Source organism: Phycodurus eques, chromosome 22 (assembly GCF_024500275.1).
Source record: "Phycodurus eques isolate BA_2022a chromosome 22, UOR_Pequ_1.1, whole genome shotgun sequence".
In the NCBI taxonomy this organism is placed as follows: Eukaryota; Metazoa; Chordata; class Actinopteri; order Syngnathiformes; family Syngnathidae; genus Phycodurus; species Phycodurus eques.
In genome coordinates this window covers 1,095,989-1,123,365 of record NC_084546.1, presented here as the reverse complement: position 1 = coordinate 1,123,365, position 27,377 = coordinate 1,095,989, and the positions used below count along the sequence as shown (strand labels likewise).

General features: G+C 45.8%; 1 protein-coding gene across 6 annotated transcripts; it reads left to right on the top strand.

The window, feature by feature from the left end:
- The first annotated feature begins 2,082 nt into the window (after positions 1 to 2,082).
- On the top strand, positions 2,083 to 27,359 carry flncb (filamin C, gamma b (actin binding protein 280)). 6 transcript variants are annotated; one of them, XM_061667370.1, is made up of 48 exons: positions 2,083 to 2,544; positions 4,929 to 5,177; positions 5,260 to 5,357; positions 5,459 to 5,609; positions 6,254 to 6,372; positions 6,438 to 6,515; positions 6,577 to 6,739; positions 6,835 to 7,035; positions 7,197 to 7,322; positions 8,017 to 8,154; positions 8,236 to 8,362; positions 8,437 to 8,573; positions 8,667 to 8,860; positions 8,937 to 9,050; positions 9,777 to 9,920; positions 11,680 to 11,803; positions 11,885 to 12,045; positions 12,406 to 12,496; positions 12,584 to 12,753; positions 12,862 to 12,979; positions 13,640 to 13,902; positions 13,991 to 14,588; positions 14,754 to 14,927; positions 15,053 to 15,215; positions 15,312 to 15,472; positions 15,549 to 15,716; positions 16,096 to 16,219; positions 16,289 to 16,445; positions 16,565 to 16,681; positions 17,244 to 17,433; positions 17,506 to 17,529; positions 17,725 to 17,972; positions 18,348 to 18,447; positions 18,522 to 18,662; positions 21,650 to 21,778; positions 22,141 to 22,314; positions 22,395 to 22,556; positions 22,911 to 23,114; positions 23,177 to 23,329; positions 23,548 to 23,670; positions 23,856 to 24,095; positions 24,273 to 24,680; positions 24,764 to 24,879; positions 25,028 to 25,160; positions 25,234 to 25,410; positions 25,518 to 25,736; positions 26,250 to 26,463; positions 26,954 to 27,359. In XM_061667370.1, exons 1-48 carry the CDS (start codon positions 2,190 to 2,192, stop codon positions 27,135 to 27,137), a joined length of 8,322 nt encoding a protein of 2,773 aa, XP_061523354.1. In that variant the 5' UTR covers positions 2,083 to 2,189; the 3' UTR covers positions 27,138 to 27,359. The 6 variants fall into 6 exon arrangements, with proteins under 6 accessions (XP_061523354.1, XP_061523356.1, XP_061523355.1 ...); XM_061667372.1 differs by lacking the exon at positions 7,197 to 7,322; XM_061667371.1 differs by lacking the exon at positions 16,565 to 16,681.
- Positions 27,360 to 27,377: the final 18 nt, after the last annotated feature.

Here is a 27,377-nt window from a genome sequence, read left to right as displayed (position 1 = left end):
CCCAATTCGCCCTAGTCGTTTTACTAGTGTGCTGAATTGTCTTACTCGTGAGAACAAAGAGCATCCTCGTCCGGAAAATGGGGTTTGCGTACAGGTCAAGAGTTTTGAACGTGAGTAACTTAAATGATGCAAAAAGTGAATAAAACGAGAGCAAGTCAGTAACAGAAGAGTTTTGACTTTGCAGTCGTCGCCGTTGTGGAACTTTCTGCTCTGGCCGTAGTAGTCGGTGTCTTCGCGACGCTGGAGCTTCTTCACAAAGCCGCTTTCAGGCCACTTCTCCACCTGACAAACAACACGTCATGTATATATCATCGTTGTTTTCATCGTCGTATAATTCCTCCGTTCAGGACAGTGGGAGATGTGCACCCACTGTGAATGCAAGTATATTAACGGATAGAAGTGAATAAGAAAATAAATTCAGTACCTCGTATGGTCCACATCACTTTGGTTCACTCCATCTAGCTCGATGCACCTTGACAAAAACCCACAAACTTGGTTCGAATGCTGGGGCTTCTCTCTGCGGCGTGTCTGCTGCTTCTATGATCTTATAAACCTGCAGAGAAAAATACTCGGCTGCATGTGAGATAGTGAAAACATACCTGAAGCTGGTCATCTTCTACATTCGTTGTTGTTTGCTTCATCTTCTTTCTCTTCGTCTTCATCGTTTTCTCCGTCTTCTTCATCCTCTGTCCTCAACTTCTTTGTCATCTTTGTCCTCATCTTTGTTGTCTTTTTCGTTGTCTTTGTCATCTTTGTCGTCTTCGACTTCCTCATCTTTGATTTCGTCTTCGTCTTCTTTTTCATCTTTGTCATCTTGACGTCATCCCTTTTTCGATGACATCTTCGTCTTCATTGTCGTCTTCATCTTCGTTGTCTTCTTTGTCATCTCTGTATTCATTATCGTCTTCTTCTTTATCCTTGTCTTCGTTGCCGTGTACTTCCCTCTTAGTTGTCTAGGTCTTCTTCATCATACACTTCTCCATTGTCTGTCTTCTTTGTCGTCAGCATCTAATTATTTTTTCTTTTGTAGTCGTTTCCGTCGTCATCTTGTCGTCTTTTTCGTTTTGTTCGTCTTAGTCTCCTTACGCAGTATTCGTTTTTTTTTTTTTTTTTTTTGTCGTCTCTCATCTTTTTGTTCATCTACATTTTCGTCATCGCCGTCTTAATCTTCTTTATCTTTGTTCTTCATCTTTTACAACTAGTTATTCTTGTCTCATACATGCATCCAACAGTCTCACAACAGAATCTCAACGTAACCAATTTCCCTGATTCTTTTTCAACTTCTCTAAACTACCCATATATTGTTTGAGCAGCCATACCAAAATATCTCCTTACCAGTCCAGATTCAAAGTTCATTTGAAATATAATCGATATGCAGAGTTTGATAAAACATGTTCTGCTCAGCTTTTTTAATGAGGGCCCTCGTTGAGTGTGGATGCTGCATCGGGAAGCAGGAAACATGAAATGTGAAAGCAAACGTAAATTTTAGGTGGTGGTGACCCATCAACTGACTACAAATTGATTTACTTGCAGCAGCCAGTAGCTGGACTTATCTGCTTTTTTTACAGGCAATATTGACATATTTCAAAAGCTTTTTGTCTCAATTAATACTCCCACTTTCAGTCAATGGTTTTACTCATGCCATTTACATTTATTTATTTTTTTGGGTCAGATTTTGACTAACAGCTAGCACAATAATGTAAGTTGTGCTGATGTCTTGTTTCAAGCCAATAAACATCATTCCGATGTGGTTTGGTCTACATGTTGATCAACAACAATGAACAATTGGAGCACAGAAAGTTTATTATCCAGATTTTAACCCCGAACCACAAAACAGTAAGGCAGACGTATTAAGCCCCTTCTTTCACAGTGCTGCGTGATAAAATAATTTTGTAAAACTGCAAGAAAATGTCAGCTGATGACAACACAGCGGCCCCAAGTGTCCCTCCTGAGCTTGAACTCTAAAAATAGAGCAGGGCCGGCCCTGCCCCCCGGGTCGCCCACGGTCCAATGAGCTGGCGGCTGGCTATCAGTGCGCCTGTTATTATGGTCTGGGAGGAACATTCCAGGGAGTCCTTCACACTGAAGCACGCGCTCGCTACCCCGGAGGAGGCTCGTCTCGTGCCATATTTGCGCTGGTTTGGCGCATTCTCCAGGCTGCGCAGAGGACACCAACCACTAGCACCACCATGATGCAGCTCCACAAGTTTGTGGCGGACGATGATCCGGAAGATGAGCAGGAAGCGGAGGAGATGCCCGCCACAGAGAAGGACCTGGCTGAGGACGCTCCCTGGAAGAAGATCCAGCAGAACACATTCACGCGGTGGTGCAACGAGCACCTGAAGAGCGTCCACAAGCGCATGCTGGACCTGCAGAAGGACCTGGCAGATGGCCTGAGGCTCATCGCACTGCTAGAGGTCCTGAGCCAAAAGAACATGTACCGCAAGTACCACACCAGGCCCAACTTCCGCCAGATGAAGCTGGAGAATGTGTCTGTGGCACTGGAGTTCCTGGAACGTGAGCACATTCGCCTGGTGTCCATCGGTGAGTGTGGGTTTGGGAGGAATGTTGCTAAACCGGTAGCCCCATAGCCAAAGACCCCAAACACATTTTTAATTGATTGCACGTTTTAAACTTCCTTTCAAAACGTACGCTTAAATCCTAACATGGCATTGTGGGGGTGGGCCTCTGTTTTCCGGGGGTGGGGGTCCTGATTGACAGAGCGACAGCTGAGTTCTCCCACATCCCCCCCCCCCCCCCCCACCCTGCCCCCTACTCAAAATAGAAGCACACGACTCTTTTAGGCTTTACGATGCCATACACCATAACATAACACATAGATCACAATATTATTTTCATGCATTTCACATACACTACCAATCAAAATTTGGACACACTATCATTAGGGAAAGCCATTTGAGCATTTATTCCAATTTGGAGCACTAGTAGAATGACAAGAGTACACTCGTAAAACAACTGTGTGTTACTAGCGCCACTTTGGCTTACAATGAAAACTAACTAGTAAACTACTGCGCTGCCCTGGTCGCACTTATATGCCCAACTAGTATGCATTTGAAACACACTAGGCTACTAGTACAATCCTTGTCCTCACCAGAAAGATAATTCAATACATTACTAAAAAGACAAGGGTGCACTCGTTGTATGATTTTGTGTTACGAGTAACATTTACTACTGCTACTTTTGACCAACTAGTATGTAATTGAACCTGACTAGTGAGCTCCTGTGTCACACAACTAGCCCCAATTAGTAGCCATGCGTCATGCACGAGTAAACTCCTGTTGAATAAATGCTGAAACGGGTGTATGGAAAAAGCCTTTATTCAGTATCCTTGATATTCAGCATAAGGTCCATGCACTCGTACATGCACAAATGTGGGTTACTGAAAGGATAATTACATTAATAGTGTGGCAAAATTGCAACACTACAAATGGAGCTCAATATGACGGAGTAAAAGCCTTCCTTAACAAAAATACTCAAGTAAAAGTAAAACGCATGTGGGATAAAACGCTACTCATACACACTTTACGCATAACTAGTGCACTCTGTTACCACATGACCAACAACCTCTTCAGCTGTTCGCTCTAAACAACTGTGAACACAAATGCGTTGCCATTTTGCTGGACTTTGGTGTCAGCTGCTGTCTTTTATAGCTGACGGGTGTGTTAATGTGTAATAAGGTGAATGAATGGTTTCATGACTGCATGATGTCATTACGTCACACTGAAGTCATACTGGTGGAATGTTCATCTAGCTTTGGGTCGAGGGATGCCGGTTATTTTGAGTCAAAATTGGCTCAAAGTGGGTCCAAGCCTCATTGTGGGCATGCGATGATAATTTCATCCTGCGGGGGGCAGCCAGGTGCCAACAAGCCAAACAAATAGTTTCCCTGTGTGCTCATCTGTCCCATTTCCTGCTTGTCGTGGAACGGTTTCCCTCCAACATCACACGATTTGTGTTTGTCCTGTTGCCATGGGTAACGGCTGTTTGTGTGGAACAAAGAAGTCTCTCGAGTGAGCCAAAATGAAGAATCCTTCAGACTTTTAATGGAGCAGAAAGAAGACAGGCATTCAAATCCAGGAAGGGCAAAGTCTAAATAAGGGGTGGGAACTTCACCTGGGTGAATATGCTAATGACGGGCCGCTGGTTAAAAAGATGTCATGTAGCTTCTAAGGCTTTTCATGTAATTTTTCAGGATTTTGTCTATACCTTTTCACAAAGATGTCACACATATTTCCAGGTGCTAAGAGCTCAGGTGACACCATTAGTAAACAAACCCATCCATGTGTATTGACCAGGCAAATAAATTGAGAAACTAGGTTAAAATGCCTTGAATGAAGATTTTTAGCCTTCATAGTTTGAATGTGTGAAGTGTCAGACTAAAAGATGTAACTTGAGGTAAATTGCTTGGAAGGGAGATGGAACGCTGCATGTAATTTAAATTTGAACAGATAAGTTGATTTAAAAAAAAATATATATAGTTAACATGAAAATTGAGGCACTGGCTAATTAATTGACTTTTCGGTTGTTTGGATTAATGGCAGAGACAAGCTGTTCTGACGCTGAAATGACAGCTTGTTGTTTTGTTAAAGACAACTGAACCAGATTTTTTTTATACGTGTGATAAAATACCTTCTACAAACCTGAGGTTTTGGTTCCCAAATTGTCCCTTTAGAAGTGGCTACTCCACTACCGTCTTGCGATCTTCTTCTCTTTGGACAACAATTTTCAACATTCACTCCATTTATCCTCCCTCCTTTCCCACAGATTCTGTTGGACTACTATTGTTTTTTTTAAATGGTAATCTGAAAAAAGTTATCCTTTTGTCCTGGTTTCAGTTCAAGTCAGCGGTAGCAGTTCACGTTTCTTAAATGCTCTATGTACTACACTGTACCCCCCCCCCACGCCAGATTCAAAAGCCATTGTGGATGGGAACCTGAAGCTGATCCTGGGCCTGATCTGGACGCTGATCCTGCACTACTCCATCTCCATGCCCATGTGGGAGGACGAGGACGACGAGGACGCAAGGAAACTGACGCCCAAGCAGCGTCTTCTGGGCTGGATCCAAAACAAGGTGCGCCAGATGCCCATCACCAACTTCCACCGTGATTGGAGGGACGGCAAGGCCCTGGGAGCCCTGGTGGACAATTGTGCCCCCGGTAAGACCAGCGGTCCCTCGATGCTTACGAAGGGATAGGAAGTAGCAGTTTGCTGGTCCTTAGAAGTGTCATGTCTCTTCAGGTCTCTGTCCAGACTGGGAAACTTGGGATCCAAGTCAGCCAGTTGAGAACGCCAGAGAAGCCATGCAACAGGCGGACGACTGGTTGGGCGTACCGCAGGTCACTTTCCATGTTCCTACATGTCCTTTTCCTTTGTATTGTGGCATCCCATGTTTGGTGAAGTTTATTTCTTAGTTCTCTGAATTTCGCCGTGTGTACAGGTAATCGATCCAGAGGAGATAGTGGACCCCAATGTGGATGAGCATTCGGTCATGACCTACTTGTCTCAGTTTCCCAAAGCCAAATTGAAGCCAGGCGCCCCCTTGAGGGCAAAGACACTGCATCCCAAGAAGGCCAAAGCCTTTGGGCCAGGTGGGAAGAACATAAGAACTCATGAACATGCTGCTTTCCGAAACTATTTCACCGTGACGTCACGTACTTCCGAGTAGTTAATTAAAGCGCTTTCTCCGATTGCGCCACTAGATATTTGACAGTGCAAACGCAACAGGGTTTTGGCATTGATTTCAGTTCTGGTCAGCGGAAGTCAGTCTCGTATTGCCACCCTGAAATGACGTGGCGCCTTGTTGTTAAAAAACATTATCCATCCGTCCATTTTCTGAGCCGCTTCTCCTCACTAGGGTCGCGGGCGTGCTGGAGCCTATCCCAGCTATCATCGGGCAGGAGGCGCGGGGTACACCCTGAACTGGTTGCCAGCCAATCGCAGGGCACATACAAACAAACAACCATTCGCACTGACATTGACACCTACGGCCAATTTAGAGTTGTCAATTAACCTGCCATGCATGTTTTTGGGATGTGGGAGAAAACCGGAGTCCCCGGAGAAAACCCACGCAGGCACGGAGAGAACATGCAAACTCCACACAGGTGGGGCTGGGGATTGGACGCCGGTCCTCAGAACTGTGAGACAGACACTCTAACCAGTCGGCCCACCGTGCGGCCACAAACATGATGAATAGTCTAAAACAAAGACAAAATGTTCTCCTTTTGGGTCACAGGCATTGAACCTCGAGGAAACGTGGTTCTCAAACCAACAGAGTTCCTGGTGGAAACAGTGGAGGCCGGAATGGGCGAGGTTCTGGTTTATGTTGAGGACTTGGAAGGGCACACAGAGGAGGTGGGTACACGAGACCGAGCTGGTGGGCTCAAAACAAATCAATGTCACTATTGTGTTTGTTTCAGGCCCGAGTGATCCCCAACAATGACAACAACCGAACCTACTCTGTAGGCTACCTGCCCAAAGTGGAGGGTCTCCATAAAGTAAGTTCATCAAACAGCTAGTGAAAGCAACCTAGCCGCTAACGTTATCCTCCTGTCCCAGGTGAAGGTTCTGTTTGCGGGCCAGGACATCAACGGGAGCCCCTTCATGATCCACGTCTCGAAAGCCATGGGGGACCCGACCCGGGTGCAGGCACGGGGCCCAGGACTGCAACACATGGGAAACTTGGCCACCAAGCCCACCTACTTCGACATCTACACAGCAGGTCCACATCTGTGCCCTAAAACCTCCTAATGTCCCTGCATTGTGTCCCCTAAATGTGTCGTCGTCCCCCCCCCCATGCAATTTTTGGAAAACCAGGGGCTGGTGCCGGTGATGTGGGCGTGATCATCGTGGATTCGAATGGTCGAAGGGACACTGTGGAGGTGGTCCTGGAGAACAAGGGTGACAGCATCTTCCGATGCACCTACGTTCCCGTCCTGGAGGGGACGCACACAGTCTACGTCACGTTTGCTGGACAGCAGATTCCCAGAAGCCCCTTCCCTGTACTCATTGCCCAAGGTACGCCTTTGTGACTTGGACTCTTGATCATATGACTGCCACTTGACAACATGATTTGGACGTATGACCCTTTAGACACCTGACACTGTGATTTGGACACTTGATCATATGATTTGAGCGGCTGATGATGCGACTTGGACACTTCCTCCTTCCTTGGTCAGTTCCACAGAACGTGTCGACGCCTCCGCCGGTGTCTGCGTTCACTCTGGTGCAGGTTCTACCTCAGTCAGTATGCACCCCACCAAGGAGAGCCCCCCCTCCAACACCGCCAAAACCAAGGCGACCAAGTTAGTAGAGGCGGGGGTCGGGCTTGTGACTGGCGCCTGTCTGCGCCCCTGGACTCTGCTTGCCAGCATGGCTCCATCCGCTTTGTCCTGAGCCGGTTCCTCATCTTCAGCAGCGCGCGAGCCTGTTTATGTCTGCGTGTGGATTGAGTCATTGCCGCACGCTTCTCAATGGCTACGAACACGTAGGTGGACGTTACCTAGCGATGGTCCACTGTAGTGTCTGGTGGCTTTACTTTTGACACAGTTAGGTTTTTTTGGTTATTTTACCTAATTAATGAAATCTGCTTCCTCTTCAGATGTCGTCATTTCACCTTTCATTCCTCTTTTCCAGGTTTTTCCTCATGCTTTTTAGAGCATTTCCACTTTTAAATATTTCTTGCACTGTACGCTCTTTTAATTGTATTTTAATTTTTCTCTTTGTTTTAAATGTTTATAAGCGTTTTTTTCCATCCATCCATTTTCTACCGCTTATCCGGGTCGGGTCGCGGGGGCAGTAGCTTTAGCAGGGACGCCCAGACTGTTTTTTTTCCTTTGTTTTAAATGCTTTTCATCATGTAAAGCACATTGAGTTACTTAGTGTATGAAATGCCTTATACATTTGCTTTGCTTTGCTTTTCCACAACTAACAGTGATGCTCTGTGTCGTTTGAGCCGATTTGAACGCAATCTAACCAGTGCCTGATTGGTCCATGCAGCCTGCAACCCAAATGCCTGCAGGGCGTCCGGCCGGGGTTTACAGCCGAAAGGTCTGAGGGTGAAGGAAGTGGCAGAGTTCAAAGTGGACACCCAAGGTGGCGGCACTGGCGAGCTCCAAGTGGTGGTGAAGGGACTGAGTGAGCATCTTCAGCACACGTCACATCTTTGAAGGCGACGCTCAGTCACCATTAAGATTCTACTGCACATGCTCACTACAGACCGACTGGAGGAACCCGTGAAGGTGGTTGAGGTGGACACCGGCCTCTACAAATGTAACTACTACCCCATTGTGACAGGAAATTACATCATCACCATCAGTTGGGGGGGCCACAGCATCCCACGCAGGTGATCCTTCAACTGACCGCCATCTTCAATAAGTGGAATGTTTGTTACATTTCTTTGGGTGTGGGTGTCTTCAGTCCCTTTGAGGTCTATGTGAACGAGGAAGCTGGGCTTCAGAAAGTGCGAGCCTGGGGTCCTGGCTTGGAGACGGGCATAGTGGGAAAGAGTGCTGACTTCGTGGTGGAGGCCATCGGGACGGAGGTGGGAACACTGGGTATGTCCTCACACCTCAAACAGGCAACATGGGCAGGAGAAAGAAGAGGAAGAAGACGTGGCTGACTGAGAATGACTGTTTTTTGGTGGTCAGGCTTCTCCATCGAAGGTCCGTCTCAGGCCAAGATCGAGTGCGATGACAAAGGGGATGGCTCGTGTGACGTGAGGTACTGGCCCACCGAGCCCGGCGACTATGCCGTCCACGTCATATGTGACGACGAGGACGTGAAGGACAGCCCCTTCATAGCGCACATACTGCCTGCCGCAATGGACCTACGCCAAGAAAAGGTGGCACTTAACAGGCCCGAACCGTCTGTCCCGCAGAGATTTTCGGCAGCTCAACGTGCTGTCGTCTCTTCCGCAGGTGAGGTGCTATGGACCGGGCCTCGAGCCCCTTGGCTGCATCATCAACAAACCAACGGATTTCACTATCGACAGCCGAGGAGCTGGCAGAGGCAAGCTGAGGCTCTACGCTCAGGTGAGGACTTGCACGCCTGAGTCCTGTCATCATGGGACTATTACTGCTGTTGATACAGATGTTGTTCTGTCCATTGTTCTCTCGTCATTCAACCACTCCATCCTATTTTCTCTAGCTACCCTCTGTCCCTCTACTCTGTCTTTCCATCCACTCAACAAGCCGAGACAGATGGTCGCTCCAGAGAAAATGGGTTCTGGGACGGAGTTTGTCCTTACCTCCGTTGCCAAATGCTTGCTGATGTTGGGTTAATTTGGTGTTCTTTAATGTACAACCGCAATTCCAATGAAGTTGGGACGTTGTGTTAAACATAAAATGATTTGCAAATCATGTTCAACCAATATTTAAATGAATACACTACAAAGCCAAGATATTTAATGTTCAAACTGATAAACGTGTTACAGCCATAAAATTCTAAGTTAATGGTTATTTGCTAAAAACAAGCAAGTTTATCAGTTTGAACATTAAATATCTTGTCTTTGTAGTGTATTCAATTAAATATAGGTTGAACATGATTTGCAAATCATTGTATTATGTTTTTCTTTATGTTTAACACAATGTCCCAACTTCATTGGAATTGGGGTAGTATGAGGAGTGTGGTTCTTGACTTGCTGCATGTGTAAAGTGGCTTGAGATAACTTCGATTGTAAATTAGCAGTATTGAAATAAAATTGCCTTGACTGAGTACTCAACCACTTTCACCTACTTCCTGTCTGTGTCCCCCTGAAGGACGCTGAAGGCTGCCCCATAGACGTGGAGATCAGGGACAACGGAGATGAGACCTTCTTGTGCGTTTACATCCCAACAAAACCCATCAAGCACACCATCATCGTCACGTGGGCTGAGGTCAACATTCCCAACAGCCCCTTCAGGGTACTATGGTCTCTTCCTGTAACCTTTTGTCAGGCTAGGTGATTAATCAAAATTTAATCGGGATTTCAATTTTGGCTTCTCACAATCATCAAAACATTATAATCAAAGAAAAACCTTACTTGGCCACGACGCAGATTGTGTGTTCAAGTTCCTGCGTTGGAAACTCACCCTGAATGCACCCTCCTGTTGCTTATAGCAAGCGTGTGACTCATGTTCTTCTGTCCATCCTGAATGTGCTTTAGCTGTTTATTGACACCCCAGTTGGAGTTTACTGAAAAACTAAATAGACAAAAAAAAAGAATTACACGCATTGTATATTTAAATACAAGACACACACCGTTTTAGAAATCGTCAGCTTTTGTTAACAGTCAATGGAAAACCCTATTGACGGGTTAGGTAACATTAGCATTAGATCACAAGACGGATTTACCTTACGAATATTCACACACAAATGTCATAGTAACACATACAGACAAACAATATAACAACACTCGCAAGTAAATATTCTTCCCAATCTGTGAATACCGAGTTAAAGTTTTATTGTGACATTCTTCTTTGACTTTTTTTTTTTTTTTTTTAACTTACTGTAAATATGCAGCTCCATGCTTCTTCCCTCTTGCGATCAACTTCTTAAACACCTAACCTATAATTCCATTACAACAAGATGGACATTTTTTGACTTGAGTTCGTTGTCACATTTCTGTGGGCCCAATTATGTATTACTCGTGCACTCACTGTAGTTGTCTCGCCATGCTGCACTATTTGCATATACTGGCCACTCATGCCAGAGTAGCATCTGCTCCATTTGCACACTGATTGAGGAGTATCTGTAACATTTGCACAACCGACATTGTCCCAGATGATCGCACTACTCGTCACTTTACACCGCATACACTCCTTGAAGTATCAGAGCCCTTTGCACAATGGTCATTGCACCGGACTATTGCAATATTTGTCATTCTAACTGCTCTAAGTGCTAGAGGACTCTGCATCTTTTTGCACAATTGTTTTTTGTCAATGTCTTTATGTCCCCAAAGTGTTCTGTAAATTGACTGTCTGTTGTACTAGAGCGGCTCCAACTACCGGAGACAAATTCCTTGTGTGTTTTGGACATACTTGGCAAATAAAGATGATTCTGATTCTGATGCATGCATCGCACCGCACTACCTCTAAGAGGCCAAGGTGCACAGAAACAGCAGATACAGTCATGGCTTTGTATAAAAAGACAAAAGCTTTTTTTTCCCCCCTGACTATGTGACATTCAATAAAATCATACAATTTTCCTGTTTTAGGTCAATTAGGATTACCAACATTATTTCTATTTGCTAAATGCCAGAATATTGAGAGATTTTTTTTAGACAAATATATATAAATATATAAATAAAAGACAATACAGTCACCCCAGGCGTTACAGTCATCCCAGGCGTTACAGTCACCCCATGCGTGCCAATGTTTTTAGCCAGGTTTGTTCTGTTAAGTTATATTTAAGTTGAGTTTTGGTAGTGAAATACTAATATTCAAAATAAATAACAATACAATTATTCATTGATTCTTTGCTTCATTTATTAATCGTGATTTCAATATTAAACAAAATAATTGTGATTTTCAATAATCACCCAGCCCTAACATCTTGTCATAAGCACTCTTTAAATAAAATGCATTTTAAACATTTCAATCCCAATAGATAAATACCTAATGTCTGTGCGAAAGTCTGAGAAAGGAGGATGGAAGAGATTCCTAAACGTGTTTTGTGTACCAGGTGAGCATCGGAGAGGGGAGTCATCCACAGAATGTAAATGTCTTTGGTCCTGGTGTGGAGAAAAGCGGACTGAAGGCCAACGAACCGACATACTTCACGGTGGACTGCGGCAAGGCAGGACAAGGTGAGGCACCACTTTTTCCTCCTCCTTGGTCTTCACGGCAACGACGTAGTGACGTCTGGCCGCTTGTGCCCCTCGCCTCAGGTGATGTCAGCATCGGCATCAAGTGTGCGCCTGGCATGGTCGGACCCGCCGAAGCTGGCATCGACTTTGACATAATCAAAAACGACAACGACACGTTCACAGTCAAGTACACGCCGCCCAGCTCCGGATTGTACACCATCATGGTGCTCTTCGCTGACCAGGTGAGATGGAGAAACAATGATAATAAACAGCTAGCAAACAAACAACCATTCACACTCACATTTACACCTACGGACAATTTAGAGTCTTTAATCCACCTACCATGCATGCTTTTGGATGTGGGAGAACATAAAAACTACACACAGGCGAGGCCAGATTTGAACCCGGTTCCTCAGAACTGTGAGGCAGATGTGCTAACCAGTGGCCCACCGTGCCGCCAGAAGCGCACTTGTTAGGCATAAATCAAGATACCACTGTAGTAACCAACTCAAAGTATATAGTGCCTTTACAAAGGAGCCAAAGACGCTGAACAATAACTCGTGACGTGAAACTAAACATCACACCTTTTATTGTTGAAATAGGAAATTCCTATCAGCCCCTTCAGGATAAAAGTGGATCCTTCTCATGATGCTGCCAAAGTGAGAGCAGAAGGACCTGGTCTTTGTCAATCAGGTCAGCTAATATGAAGACAATTTCTTGAATGTCCATATTTCTGGTGAGTTTTGGCATTGACCAATTGGATGTTTTGTTATGGTGAAGGCGTTGAAGCAGGAAAGCCGACACACTTTACCATCTACACCAAAGGGGCTGGCAAAGCCCAGCCTGAGGTCCATTTTGGAGGCAGAGCTACAGGCAACGTTGTGCGAGACTTTGAGATCATTGACAACCACGACTACTCGTACACGGTCCGCTACACTGCCACCCACCAGGTGAGTTGGATTTCAACTTTTTAAATTTATTTATTAATTATTATTTTTTATTTATTTTTGGGAGCATCCATGTGTCATTCACGTTCGTGATTGTTTTCCGTCCTTCAGGGAAGTTTGTCCATCACTGTACTCCACGGGGGCGACGCCATTCCAAAATGTCCCTTTCACATCACGGTGGCTCCACCTTTGGATCTCAGCAAGGTCCTAGTTCACGGCCTGAACAACAGTCAGTAAAGTTTTCTTTTAAAGTGAACCGCCCATATTCATTAGTGCCAAAGAATGTTGAAATTATTTGAGAAGCTTCATTTAAACAAAGGTGTTATGCTTTGGTACCATCTTGTGGCATTTTGATGTCAAGGAACTATGCTGAAGTGAGTTGAGGAGCTTCACTAAGACAAAAGTAGTACTTTGCCAACATCTCATGGCACTTTGGTGCTAAGGAACTACGTTGAAGTGAGTTGAGGAGCAGTCACTGATGGTGTAGTGGTACACTCGCCTGACTTTGGTGCAGGCAGCAGTGGGTTCAGTTCCCACTCAGTGACGGTGTGAATTTGAGTGCGAATGGTTTTCCATGTCTATATGTGCCCTGCGACAGGCTAACGACCAGTTCAGGTTGTAGTCTGCCTTTTGCCCGAAGTCAGCTGGGAGAGGTTCTTGCAACCCTAACCAGGATAAGCGATGTTGAAAATGGATGGATGGATGAGTTGAGGAGCTTAATTTAGACAGAATTGGTGTTTTTCTGCCGTCTTGTGGCATCTATCAGCAATTATAAACCTTGAAGTGGGGGTGTCAATAATGCACATATTTTGTTATTAAAGCGGGGATTCACTGTGTTAGACAATTTATTTTTGCAGCTCTATCTTGACATCAGTGATGTGTCAATCAGAGGTGGACGTCGGGAAGGATCAGGAGTTCAGCATCAGTACTTCAGGCGCAGGTGGTCAGGGCCAACTGGACGTGAAGATAATTTCCCCGTCCCGCCGACCGATTCCATGCAAGCTGGAGTCCGGTGTAGCCAATGAGATTCATTCGGTGAGGTACCTTCCGCCGGAGGAGGGGTCTTACAGAGTGGAAATCAGCTATGACGAGAACCCCATCTCAGGAAGTCCGTTGGCAGTGGAGGGCATCTTGCCCCCTGACCCCTCCAAGGTGAGTTTCCAGTGTGAAGATGATGAGGTTCGTTCAAAAGATGGTAGTCATTACAGTCACATCAACAGCTTCCTTGCTGGCCTCACAGGTGCGAGCCTACGGTCCAGGTCTTCAGGGTGGTGTGGTGGGTAAACCGGCCCCGTTTGCTATCGACACAAAGGGAGCGGGCACCGGTGGTTTAGGCCTAACGGTGGAGGGTCCCTGTGAGGCCAAGATTGAATGCCAGGACAACGGCGATGGCTCCTGTTCCGTGTCCTACTTGCCCACTGAGTGTGGCAAGTATAATATCAACATTTTGTTTGCCGACCAGCACATCCCCGGGTCCCCCTTCAAAGCTGCCGTCCAGTCTGTGTTCGACCCCAGCAGGGTGACGGCCAGCGGGCCTGGTCTGGAGCGGGGTAAAACACATGAGGCCAGCTCCTTCCTGGTAGATTGCTCCAAAGCAGGAGAGGCAGAGCTCACCATCGAGATCATCTCTGAGTCGGGTTCCAAAGCTGAAGTTCACGTGGAGAACAACAGTGATGGAACCTACTCTATCACTTACATCCCTCAGTCCCACGGTGTGTACACCATAACCATCAAGTACGGAGGACATTTGGTGCCAAAGTTCCCTGCACGTCTGCAAGTGGAAGCAGCCCTCGACATCAGCAGCGTGAAGGTCCATGGACCTGGTGTGGAAGCCGGAGGTGAGCAAGTACGAATACTTGCAAGTCTTGCACAAACACCAAGCTGGTGAGCAAGTACGACTATTTGCTCACTGTGCTTCAGTAGATTTTCCAGCTATCTGCACTTGCATGATTTAATTTTCAAGTGGACTTGTGCTTTCTTCATGTTCCTCTTCTCCTCAACAGGAGTCCTGAGAGAAGTCACCACACACTTCATCGTGGACGCCAGAAGTGTTTACCAGAAGGCTGGCGGCCATGTTAAAGCCTACATTTCCAATCCATCAGGCGCCACCACTGACGCCTACATTACAGACAAAGCTGATGGCATGTACCGCGTGGAGTACACGCCTTTTGAGGACGGTCAGTCACTTGACTAGAGTTATTACAGTGGCACCTTTTAATTATGAGTGCCCCAACTAACGTGTTTCTCCAGTTACAACTTTTGGAAAATTTGTTTTAGTGTGCGTTTTTGTGTGTCTTGCCAGGTCTGCATGTCATCGAGGTGTTGTTGGATGATGACCCCCTACCAAAAAGTCCGTTCAGGGTCTCTGTCAGTGAAGGTTGTGATCCAAGTCAAGTTCGAGCCTATGGGCCAGGCCTGGGGGAAGGTCTGGTCAACAAACACAACCGGTTCACTGTTGAGACCAGGTAACTTGAGTAAAAGTTTTCATAAGGAATGTCCTACATTCACCCTGAAATTAAGTAGATTAAGGTCCCCACTTTGTTCTCTGCTCCCCTCCTCAGGGGTGCTGGCACCGGGGGTCTTGGCCTGGCCATTGAGGGCCCGTCAGAGGCAAAGATGTGCTGCAAGGACAACAAAGATGGCAGCTGCAGCGTGGAGTACCTTCCCTTCACTTCTGGAGAGTATGACGTCAACATCACCTTTGGAGGACTTCTGATTCCAGGTTCAGTCAAGCACTTGTGGCCACTTGCAGCATTCACTTCTCTGAAGATGAGTGAGCTCATGGTTACTCATCGCAGGAAGTCCATTTCGAGTCCCGGTGCGGGAGTTGGTGGACCCCACCAAAGTGCGCTGTTCTGGACCTGGGCTTGGAAGTGGTGTTCGTGCTCACGTCTTTCAGACCTTCACGGTGGACTGCAGCAAGGCTGGTGTAGCCCCTCTGGAGGTCCAGATCTTTGGGCCCACAGGTGAGGAATAGGAAATGGATAGCGTGCTGTAGTTGACATTAGCTAGCAGACTAGCCATTATGTTTTTTTAAATTTCTCAAAGAAAACCCAACAAATATTTTAAATATACCAATGAGGAAGTATCTTCAATGGCGGTTTGGTTCCCTGTCTTTCGCTTTAGAAATGGTGACTACGCTACCAAGAAATTTTGTTGTCTTATCTGTACAATTATTTACGACATACAGTCTACTTGAAACATTATGGTCGCTGGGCCCCATCAAAATATAGCAACAATAAGTTGTTCAACATGTCAAAGTGAAGTGTTGAGAGGATGGTTTTGGTCAACTGCATCCAAATATGTGACAGTGCTGTCTTGAAGATAAACTTGTTCATTGCGCAGGTGTCACTGAGCCCGTCAGTATTATAGATAACAGTGACAGGACGCACACAGTCAATTACACCCCCGCCAACGACGGTCCGTACACCATCTGCGTCAAGTATGCCCAGCAGGAGGTCCCTCGAAGGTGAGGGACAGTCATTCACTTGATCCTCTGTTCAAGATGATTCTGATTGTGAAAACCTTTCCTTTTCAGTCCGTTCAAGATCAAGACCCTGCAGGCTCATGATGCTAGCAAGGTCCGTGCCAGCGGTCCCGGTCTGAATTCGTCCGGCGTTCCCGCCAGTCTGCCGGTGGAGTTCACCATTGACGCCAGAGATGCTGGTGAAGGACTGCTCACCGTTCAGATCCTGGTGAGTCCCAGAAGCATGTCCGAGACACTGTACTTTGACCTTAAGCTAGCTACCTAGCATTAGCACATGAAAGCTGACCATGACACTGTCCATGTGACCTCCTGTGCCGCCGGATGCAGGATCCTGACGGGTGCGGGCACCAAGCCGCCGTGTTCGTGCAGGACTGGCACACACGTGTCTGGGAATCTCATATAGTCAAGAGAACCATCCCGTTCTCCATTTTTAAGAGAGCCTGCGTAAGGCCAACAACACACACCTCCCCTTCCTTTCCCTTCCCCTGCCAACAATGCCAACCTGACATCATCTCATCCTCCCTGCCTTGTTAATAAAGCAATTTGTCATCAGAACTACATGACCAAAACTTTGTAAGTTCTTCAACAAACATATTTTGCATCATCAGCTAACTTCTTCATCCATTCATCTTCATCGTCTTTAACTTTATCATCACAATCCTGTTCTTCATCATCACGAACTAGTCATGGCTTGAGACGTCCAGACTTGATGTCACATTGCTGCCACCACTGGTCTCAAACCAGAATATTGAGATGCTCTAGTCATTCCAGAGTTTCACTGTATGAGCAGAGCAAACTGGCTTTCAATCCTTCTTTCTACTGTCCTCCTGCTACTTGCTCTGATTCTTCGGTTGTCTTGGAGAAGATGTACGTTGGACAGAGGAAAAGATGGACGAATGGTCAAAAGCTTGAATATTTGGACAGTTTTTAGACTTTTGGTGGGAAGCACTTTCTGTGTCAAGGTTTCTTTTTCTGACTCTGATTTGGCATGTCCACTTGTCTTTAGGATTCTGAGTCGATACCTAAGAAGGCCAACATCAGGGACAACCGCGACGGAACCTACACCGTGTCCTATGTCCCGGACATGGCGGGCCGCTACACCATCACCATCAAGTACGGTGGGGACGAGATCCCGTCTTCGCCATACCGTATCCACGCCGTGCCCACTGGGGATGCCAGCAAGTGTCTGGTCACAGGTCAGGCTCGGTCTACCCATTCCCTGTCCTTCATTTATTTATGGTGCTAATTAGCATCTTGTTGTCTTACAGTCTCCATTGGAGGACACGGACCAGGTGAGTGTGTCACACCTAAAAGTTACGTTTACTGTGAGCTATTTGAGTCTGCGTCCTGGTTGGTTCTCGTGATTCTTAATACAGTGTTACCTTGTAAATTAAGCATCTCGTAAGTCAATACAAGTAATGAATAAATAATTTATAATGAAGGGTTCGTAAGAATGATCAGCCCTGACATTGTGTCCATCTCGCCAGGGTTTGGTGTCGGTCCCACAATCCAGATTGGAGAGGAGACTGTAATCACAGTGGACGCAAAGGCTGCCGGGAAAGGCAAGGTCACCTGCAAGGTGTCCACACCTGACGGGGCGGAGCTGGATGTTGATGTGGTGGAAAACGCAGATGGGACGTTTGACATTTACTACACAGCGCCAGAACCCGGGAAGTATGTCATCACTATCCGTTTTGGTGGAGAGCATATTCCCAACAGTCCCTTCCACATACTGGTGAGTCTCACGCAAGCATGCTATCGTTAATTCCATGCTAATTAACATCCCCCTTTGCCATGCTAATGGAGAGCCTAATTAAAATGCTAATCCCTCAACATCCAGTTGAGCTCAGGTGGTCTAATTTCTTTGTGTTGTTGTTGTTGAAGTGTTGTGTTCTTCCCATCAGGCCACTGGCAAGGAGTCAAGTACACTCCAAATTTGGCCATTTCTCACTAACAAGCCACGTCTCTTCTGCATGATCTGCCGCTAAACCCACGCCTGTGTGATCCTGAAGGTGGCGCTCTTCACCGTTATGTGTGCGCTAACATGAAATGCGCTAAAAAGTTCCATCAGGAATCCAAAATTCATAGTTGTTTGACTCCGTCCTTTTAGGCGACCAACGATACCATGATCCCCGTCAATGGGATGGAGGCCATGCTCCGTCCCTTCAGTCTGGTCATTCCTTTCACCGTGCAGACGGGAGAAATAACAGGTGAGCCTGCTTTTGGTTCAGCTCTCCAATAAGTGGGCTGTTAATGATGATGTCGTCACTTTGCGGACGTACAGGTGAAGTGCGGATGCCATCCGGCCGCAAGGCCTGCCCACACATAGCTGACAACAAGGACGGCACCGTCACAGTCAAGTACTCACCGAACGAGCGCGGCCTGCACGAGATGGACATAAAGTACGACGGCCAGCACATTCCAGGTATTCTGGCCTCTAAAGCTTGAAGTTCTATCGATGTGCCAGAGCAGGCTAAGATGGGCTTAAAATTTTATGATATGTACGTGGACACTTGCTTTTGATGTTTATTCCTCCAGATGCAAAAGAAAAAAAAACAGGCACTTCCTTGATTTGCCATGCAAGGTACCTCCAAAACAGTGAAGCTCTTTCGTTTTTTGGCTACCGCAATGACAATGGTGTTGACATTTATGGTTTGTGACTTGTTTTTGCGTTTTGCGGTCAACAGAAAGTTTGTCCCCAAGTGCACCCTGCTGTATGTTTAAGGGCACACACAGAAAACATACAGGTGAGCGCACTTATAAGTAAAAACACTCCCCCGGTGACACTCCCAATAACCGTGGTGGTAGCGTGTGCATGCTAGGTACGTGCACATACACACACTCACAAGCACACAGCCCAGTGATGCAGAAGAAACCAAAACTGGCTCCTACACTATATGACAACTCATCCCATGTAGCTAATGCTTTAAAACTCACGTTAATGTGGTTTAAGTACAATTAATGGGGTCCTGTGTAATTTTACTACAAATTAAAATAAAAACCCCCTTTGAGTTCAGTTCAGTTTTAGGCCTGATGATGCTTGTGTGCGTTGTCACCTTACAAACATATAAATCGTTGCTTCACTTGCAATGCAAGCCCCCCCCCGCTCCCCAAAATAGCACGTGCAAATAAGTTGGAAAGTTACTCACGAATCCTTAGTAGATGGACAGCTAGGGTGAATGTAGCTTGCCTCACCACAGCAGCTTAGACAAAGGACAACCAGGCTTGCGAGATGACTTTGTATTCCACAGCAGCAGGGTCTAGGTATGTGCATAATCTTTTTTCAATATAATTGTTTTACACACGCCCCACATTATCAGACAGATCTTTTGAAGACCATTCCAGTGATACAAGTACCATTTTCCCATGACACATTCTTTGAAACTGATGAAAATGCATCAATTTATGGTCAACGTCTTAATGCTAAGTTAATAGGGGTCGAGATTTTAGATGTGACCTTTTATGGTGAATCCGAGTTTTGAACACTCAGTAACAATCTTTATCTTATTTTCAAAAAATTGGTATCAACGCAAAGCTTGTTAAACAGAGAAACTGACAATACATATGTTAATTACGTTTAATGAAATAGTTAATTACACTTACTATGTTAAACAATAAGTAAATGTGCGCGTGGGTATACTGTATAGTTGATAGAAATCACGAAATTAGCGTTGGAAGTAATAGAAAATATGAGCCGTGTTGGCGGGTCACTGTGACGTCACAATGGACCTGGCCAGCTTTACGTCCAAAACGTGTGTCTGTAAATCGACTAATTTACTTCAAATTTGGGAGAAACGTCGAAAAGTATCCCATCAATTCCGTGATATGCATTTTGAAAAAAAAACTGCTGACTCACGTAATAGTTTCTGACTGGGTTTGTCGACTGTAAATTAGGGAAATATTGTCGACTGTAAATTAGGGAACTATTGTCTTATAACGCGTGAAATTTCCAAATCGTAATTAATACTAGGATACCTGTTCTACGTCAGGTAAAGAAAAAAATGCAAAATGGCGCTTTCACCGCCACTCAAAATGCGCGATTATGAGTGTGGCTGGTTGAGTGACGATTTGGGACAGCCATTCTGCGGCGAATATTCACATATCTGCAGAATTCAAAGAGTTTTCCCGGTCCGCCATACATTATACATTATAGAGCATTATATACATTATATGTACAAAAGTCTCTCTTCGTTTTTCATTTTTCTATAAACCTCTATAATGTGCATATACGAGCCGAATGAACGCTAGCATTAGCGTTAGCATGCTACGTCACTAACAGCGATTAGCCTTTTGTCTTTCGACACACAACATTTAAGTCTGAGTAAAATAAAAACAATGGCATTGTTTACTCACTTTCCTACGGTTACAAATAGTCCAAAACAATCTTGTAGACTTGGTTATAAAGCATTTGTCACCAGAATCACTTCTGCTTCTGCTTCCTTCATTAATAGGTTTCTCGAGGTTTCTAGGTAAGACAACGCCCCACCCCTACCTAATTGGACATTACACGTGAATCAGCAAATGAAATTAAAGAAACAAAAGATTGACATATACAAGTTAGTTGGTGAGCACACAAAAAAGGAAATGCTCAATTCTTCGACTGTACATTCACAACAAACTTGATATGAACAAATGAACTTATCATATAAAATGACAAAACGTAGTATTTATTGAGCATATTAACTTAATTGTATATTTAACTGTTATGTATTTATTCAAATAAGTATTTACATTTTATTCAGTTTAGATTCAAATTGTAAATTGTTAGACTGAGGTTCAGAAAAGGAAACGAAAGGAAACTTGGTCGTGATGGTCATTTCCAGACAATTTTGATTCAATACGATACCAATTACTTTTGGGGCAATTTTTTTATGATACCAAAAGTGATTTTATTATTATTATGATATAAATCATGTTCTCTGATCTAAAATGTGACACACTGAACGCAATGATATCATTTTAAGTATAATATTTTAAAGTGAAAGAATTGAACATTGTTGTAATACCAGAATTTGATACCAGAAATAATGTTTTATGAAAGAACTGCAAAATCGATTGTTTCTCAACTTTAGCCATTTACTTATGACATAAATAATACAGTATATTGTCTGCATCATGCATGTAAAGGTAAAAGAGCCTCTTTATCATATTGCTAAAATGGCACTCAGTATGTTGCCTCACTTTGTATTTATACACACACACATATATAAAATATAAATGGATATCGATACTTTATGATCATAGTCGATACCCAATTGATACTTGTGAGAGTATCGATATATCAATACCACAGAATCGATACGCCCATCACTAAAGCGCTGTGCGTCAGGGAAAATCCCTGAGTCAGCCCTGACGATAAGTTTGATCAAACAGGAAGTTAAAAACAATTTGTGAATTCCCTGTCCACTGCAGGAAGTCCGCTTCAGTTCTTCGTGGATGCCATGAACAGTGGTCATGTGACAGCGTATGGCCCTGGTTTGAGCCACGGCGTAGCCAACATACCAGCAACCTTCACCATTGCTACCAAGGACGCCGGTGAAGGTAAGGTGGCGCTGTTTATCAAAGCTCTACAGGTATATCTCAGTTAATTACATATATTTATTCTAATTTATTGAGATGACATACCTAAATAAATTGTGCAACAGAAGCCTGCAGATGACTATAGTGATTCATTAGCTGGAAAATGCAATAGGTACATAGCCTAAAGCCTTTTGAGATGTACCTGTACCACTGTATTGACTTGTTTTAACAGTAAAATGTTGTGATTCTGCATTTTCGATATGTATGACTGTATTTTAATTATATGAAGTACTTTGTGAGTTCTCCAGGGAAATTGGAAGTGCTACCTGTAAATAAATAACATGTACTTGCTGACTGACTTCTGATGGTCCGCGTGGGCACAGGCGGTTTGTCTCTGGCGGTGGAAGGCCCGTCCAAAGCCGAGATCAGCTGCAAGGACAACAAAGACGGGACCTGCACCGTCTCCTACTTGCCTACGGCTGCTGGTGACTACGTCATCATTGTCAAGTTTGATGACAAACACATCGCCGGAAGCCCGTTCACCGCCAAAATTACCGGTATGCAAAGTGACGCTGTCATTGTTTGGCCACATGCCCCCTTTCTTCTGGTTCTGCAGCTTGTGTGTTGGTCTCTCCAGGTGACGACCTTCTCGCCATGTCTCAGCTCAACGTCGGCACGGCGACCGACGTCTCCTTGAGGATCACGGAGACGGACCTGGGCAGTCTGACGGCGACCATTCGAGCTCCGTCAGGAAGCGAAGAGGCATGCCTGTTGAAGAGACTCCCCAACAGACACATTGGTGCGTTGACTAACCAGCAGAAAAGTTCAAGACTCAATTCACCAATTTTAGAACATGGAGCTTGCTTGACTAAAACTTAAAAGTAAGTCTCAAGTCCTTCAAGTAAAAAAAAAATAAAAATCACTTCTGACTTGGTGAGCATAAATAATAACGTAACTTGCTTGAAATTGGGTGGGTACTCGACTTGACTGGCTTGATTTTTGCCACAATAATTTGCATGAGAAACTTGAGGAGGTTAGACTTGACTAGCACATATGTGACTTACTCCCATCTCGGCAGTAATCAGTGACTAAATAGCTGTCATGGAAAAGAAGCACACGGTTCAGTCACTCACCATTCTTTTCTACCTGTCAGGTATCTCGTTCACGCCGAAGGAAGTGGGCGAACACGTGGTGAGTGTGAAGAAGGGCGGCACTCACGTGACCAACAGCCCGTTTAAGATCATGGTGGTGCAGTCTGAGATTGGCGATGCCAGCAAGGTGAAAGTGTTCGGGGCGGGACTGCTGGAGGGACGCACCTTCGAGGTGGCCCAGTTCATTGTCGACACCAGGACTGCTGGTATGTTCAAATTTGCTCAGTTCCTGCCTGCACTTTCTAAGTGGGTGTGTTTGTTGTGACAGGTTATGGAGGTCTGGGTCTGTCCATCGAGGGTCCCAGCAAAGTAGACATCAACTGTGAGGACGTGGAGGACGGCACGTGTCGTGTAACCTACTGCCCCAGTGAGCCTGGAAACTACATCATCAACATCAAGTTTGCTGATCAGCACGTTCCAGGTACATGCCCTATCCCCAAGTTTGACCCCTCAAAAGGACATCTGAATGAAGAAAAAAATTGGTCATGTTGGAACAGTTAAACACACAAATACATAATGAAAATACTCCTAAGCAGCATGGAACAGATGCTAACAGTGAAGTAATTGTGTTAAATGGCCAACCTGACTTTTCCATCACAGTCACATGACTTCTTCCTGCGTGCATTTCCATGGCAATAGGAAGTCCTTTCACCGTGAAAGTGTTTGGCAAAGGCCGGATGAAGGAGAGCATCACCAGGAAGCGCCAGGCCCCCGCCATCGCCACCGTGGGGAGCACCTGTGACCTCAACCTCAAGATCCCAGGTAAACTGTGACATCACTTGCTCTGCTCCACCCACTTCCTGCGCCCTCATTTTATTTTGTAGTAACAAGTAATGAAGATGGTCAGGGGAATACAATTGGAGTAAACGTACAGATGTGTAAAATTTCCACTTAAGCACACTGACCAAATATTTGTAGTCTATCGCTCACCTTGCTTCTGTCCGCAGGCAACTGGTTTCAGATGGTTTCGGCGCAGGAGCGGGTGACTCGCACGTTCACGCGCAGCAGCCACACGTACACGCGCACCGAGCGCACTGAGATCAGCAAGACGCGTGGCGGCGAGACCAAGCGGGAAGTCCACGTGGAGGAGCGCACGCAAGTTGGAGACCCCTTTAGGGATGTCTTTGGAGACTTCCTGGGACAGGAGAATTTGAGTGGCTTTGGTGGGAAGTCACCACCACAGGAGGGTATGTGTGACCACTGCAACCAGAAAAATAACACAAAGACTTGCACAAAGAAATACATGAGAATATGAATATATGTTGTGATTGTGGATTGGTGCTTCTGATCGTGTTTAGGCCACCACAGATTTAAAAAATTACCTTTTCCTAGTCCTCCAAACTGGAAAGGTCTCTCTCTCTCAGGAGAGGCAGCCCACCAGGAGATGGCGGCTCAGGTGACTAGTCCGGGCGGCAAGTGCGAGGATGCCGAGATCGTCCGTGGCGAGGACAGCACGTACAGCGTCCGCTTCGTGCCGCAGGAAATGGGGCCACACGTGGTGGATGTCAAGTATCGTGGGCAACATGTTCCCGGGAGCCCCTTCCAGTTCACTGTGGGGCCCCTGGGAGAGGGCGGCGCCCACAAGGTGCGGGCAGGCGGCACAGGACTGGAGCAAGGTGTGGCCGGCATCCCAGCTGAGTTCAGCATCTGGACCAGAGAGGCAGGTGCGGGTGGGCTGTCTATTGCAGTGGAGGGTCCCAGCAAGGCGGAGATTACCTTTGAGGATCGCAAGGATGGTTCTTGCGGCGTCTCCTACGTGGTCCAGGAGCCCGGTGAGACCTGTTTCCCGTCAAACACAACTCCTACCAATGTTTGTCTTCACATGCTCATCTTTCCGCCACGTTTCTTCCGACAGGAGACTACGAGGTCTCCATCAAGTTCAACGATGAGCATATCCCAGACTCGCCCTTCATGGTCCCTGTGGCCAGTTTGTCTGACGATGCCCGCCACCTAACCATCACCAGCCTTCAGGTGAGACTCCAAGTTGTTGTCATTGTTTTCAATTCAGGTCAGCTATAGCTATCAGCTGCCACCCAGAAAGATCCTGGCGCCTTTTATTTCCAAACATTCCGAAATGATCGCTAGCCGAGCTCGTTAGCATGGTGCTCGTATCGTCTAGGACTCTGGACTGAAGGTGAACCAGGAAGCATCTTTTGCGGTGCAGCTGAACGGAGCTCGAGGTATCATTGATGCCAAGATCCACGCACCTTCTGGAGCCACAGAGAAATGTTTGATCAGCCAGATGGATGGCGGTAAGATGTCATACTCTATCTTTGAAGCCCATGCCTTCGGAATCTGTCCAGAAAGAAATGTGTCCGTCAGCAGATCAGCACGCCATCAGGTTTGTCCCCAAAGAGAACGGCATCCACGCCATTGATGTCCACTTCGGTGGCAGCCATGTACCCGGAAGCCCCTTCAAGATCCGTGTGGGAGAGCCTGGTCAGGCAGGAGACCCCAGGAAGGTGTCAGCTTCTGGGCCGGGCCTGGAGAGCGGGACCACAGGTGACCAAGCAGTCGAGTGAAGTCATTTCTTGGGTTAAGCAAGTCCCAAGTTATATAATTTGTCACTTAGTCTGACTTGCGTCTGCCGGATGATGTGTTTCTGGTAGGCGTGGCGTCAGAGTTCATGGTGAACACGTGTAACGCCGGGGGTGGCGCTCTGTCCGTGACCATCGATGGTCCTTCCAAAGTCCAGATGAGCTGTCAGGAATGTTCTGAAGGCTACCAAGTGTCCTACACCCCCACGGCCCCTGGGAGCTACCTGATCTCCATCAAGTATGCGGGAGCCCAACACATCGTGGGCAGCCCCTTCAAAGCCAAAGTCTCAGGTGGGCTTGGACCACAACTTCAAGTAAAGCTGTCCATCAGCTCAATGAACAGGCAAGACTTTTTCAGACAGGTGCTTAATTTAATCTGCAGATTGGTACCATCAGATACTGTCTGCTGTCATCTAACGCTGTGAAAACTAAGTACAATTGAACACAGTTCCAAGAAGGCAAAATAAAGTGAAGCATAACTCTCTTTTTATAAGCGCAAAGAAATTGACCTCCCCCCACTCACCAAATGAGATAAAGATTTAAGACTTCAGCTCTGTTTCTTCTTTCTGTAGCTTTGGTCTGTCATAGACATTGTCTTGAATAAAGGCCAATTTTATATGACATCTCCTTAGAAAGATATTTTATTATAAATCTTTGTGGAGATGATGGACACTACCCTCCCCCCCCAAATTTTCCCTTTGTCATTTACACAATGTCTCACCTGTTCATTGAGGTGAGGAACAGCTAACCCAAGATTGACGTCCGCTGCTTCAGTTGTTGTCCTCATGTTGTTGGCATCCTCAGGTCCTCGGTTGTCTGGAGGTCCTAGTCTTCATGAGACCTCTTCAGTTCTGGTGGGAACCATCACCAAGTCATCGTCTGGGATAGCTGGGGCCTTCGCTTCTTTGCCCAAATTCTCCTCGGATGCCAGCAAGGTGGTCTCCAGGGGGGCCGGCCTGTCCAAGGCTTTTGTGGGCCAGAAGAACTCCTTCATGGTGGACTGCAGCAAAGCAGGCAGGTGTCTGATCCTGAAGGTCCTGATGTTCCTAATTGTACTTATGGTCCGGATTGTGCAGATGGTCCTCTTGGGCTTATTGTTATTGATGGTTCTGTTGTATTTATTTTAACTGTTTGTATATTGTCCCCAAAAAACTTTCTCCATGAGATTTACAGAATGTAAGAGGCCCTTAAAATGAGCCCTGTGGAACTCCCGCGGGCACAAATCAAAGGAGTCTATTACGACTACACTGGAATTGATTATTGGACTGTAATATAACTCTTCGTATATTGTATCTACAGCCCCCCAAAATATCCATTACATTGACATCAGAAAGAAAAGGGCGCTAGAAGATGAGTCCTGTACTGCTTCGGGAGGCACAAATCACAGGAGTATACTCGGAGTACTAAGACGTTGATTATTGGACTTTCATAAAACTGTTTGTATCTTTTCCATGATATTGACAGTCAAAGGAGTAGCCCTGGATGGTCTGTGTTGTGTTCGCAGGAAGCAACATGTTGATGGTGGGGGTCCACGGTCCCAGAGCCCCGTGCGAGGAGGTCTACGTGAAGCACGCGGGCCACAGGATGTACAACGTGACGTACACGGTGAAAGAAGCAGGAAACTACATCCTCATGGTCAAGTGGGGCGATGCCCACATACCCGGGAGCCCCTTTCACGTCACCGTACCATGAAGGTTTTTCCCCTCCAAAGTTCTCCTTAGACAAACCAAGTTGGTAGAGTTCTGATAAAACTGTGATTTTTTTTTTTTTTTACTTTTGTTCTTTCTCTGGAAGATTTGACAGACAGGAAGTGACAATAAAGTCTTATTGTAGCTTGGCGAATGCCATGATTGTTTGATAATATTTCATAAAAATACAGTGATGATAAAAATAATAAAGGTTTCACGGCCATCATCTTGTGTCGTTTTGATT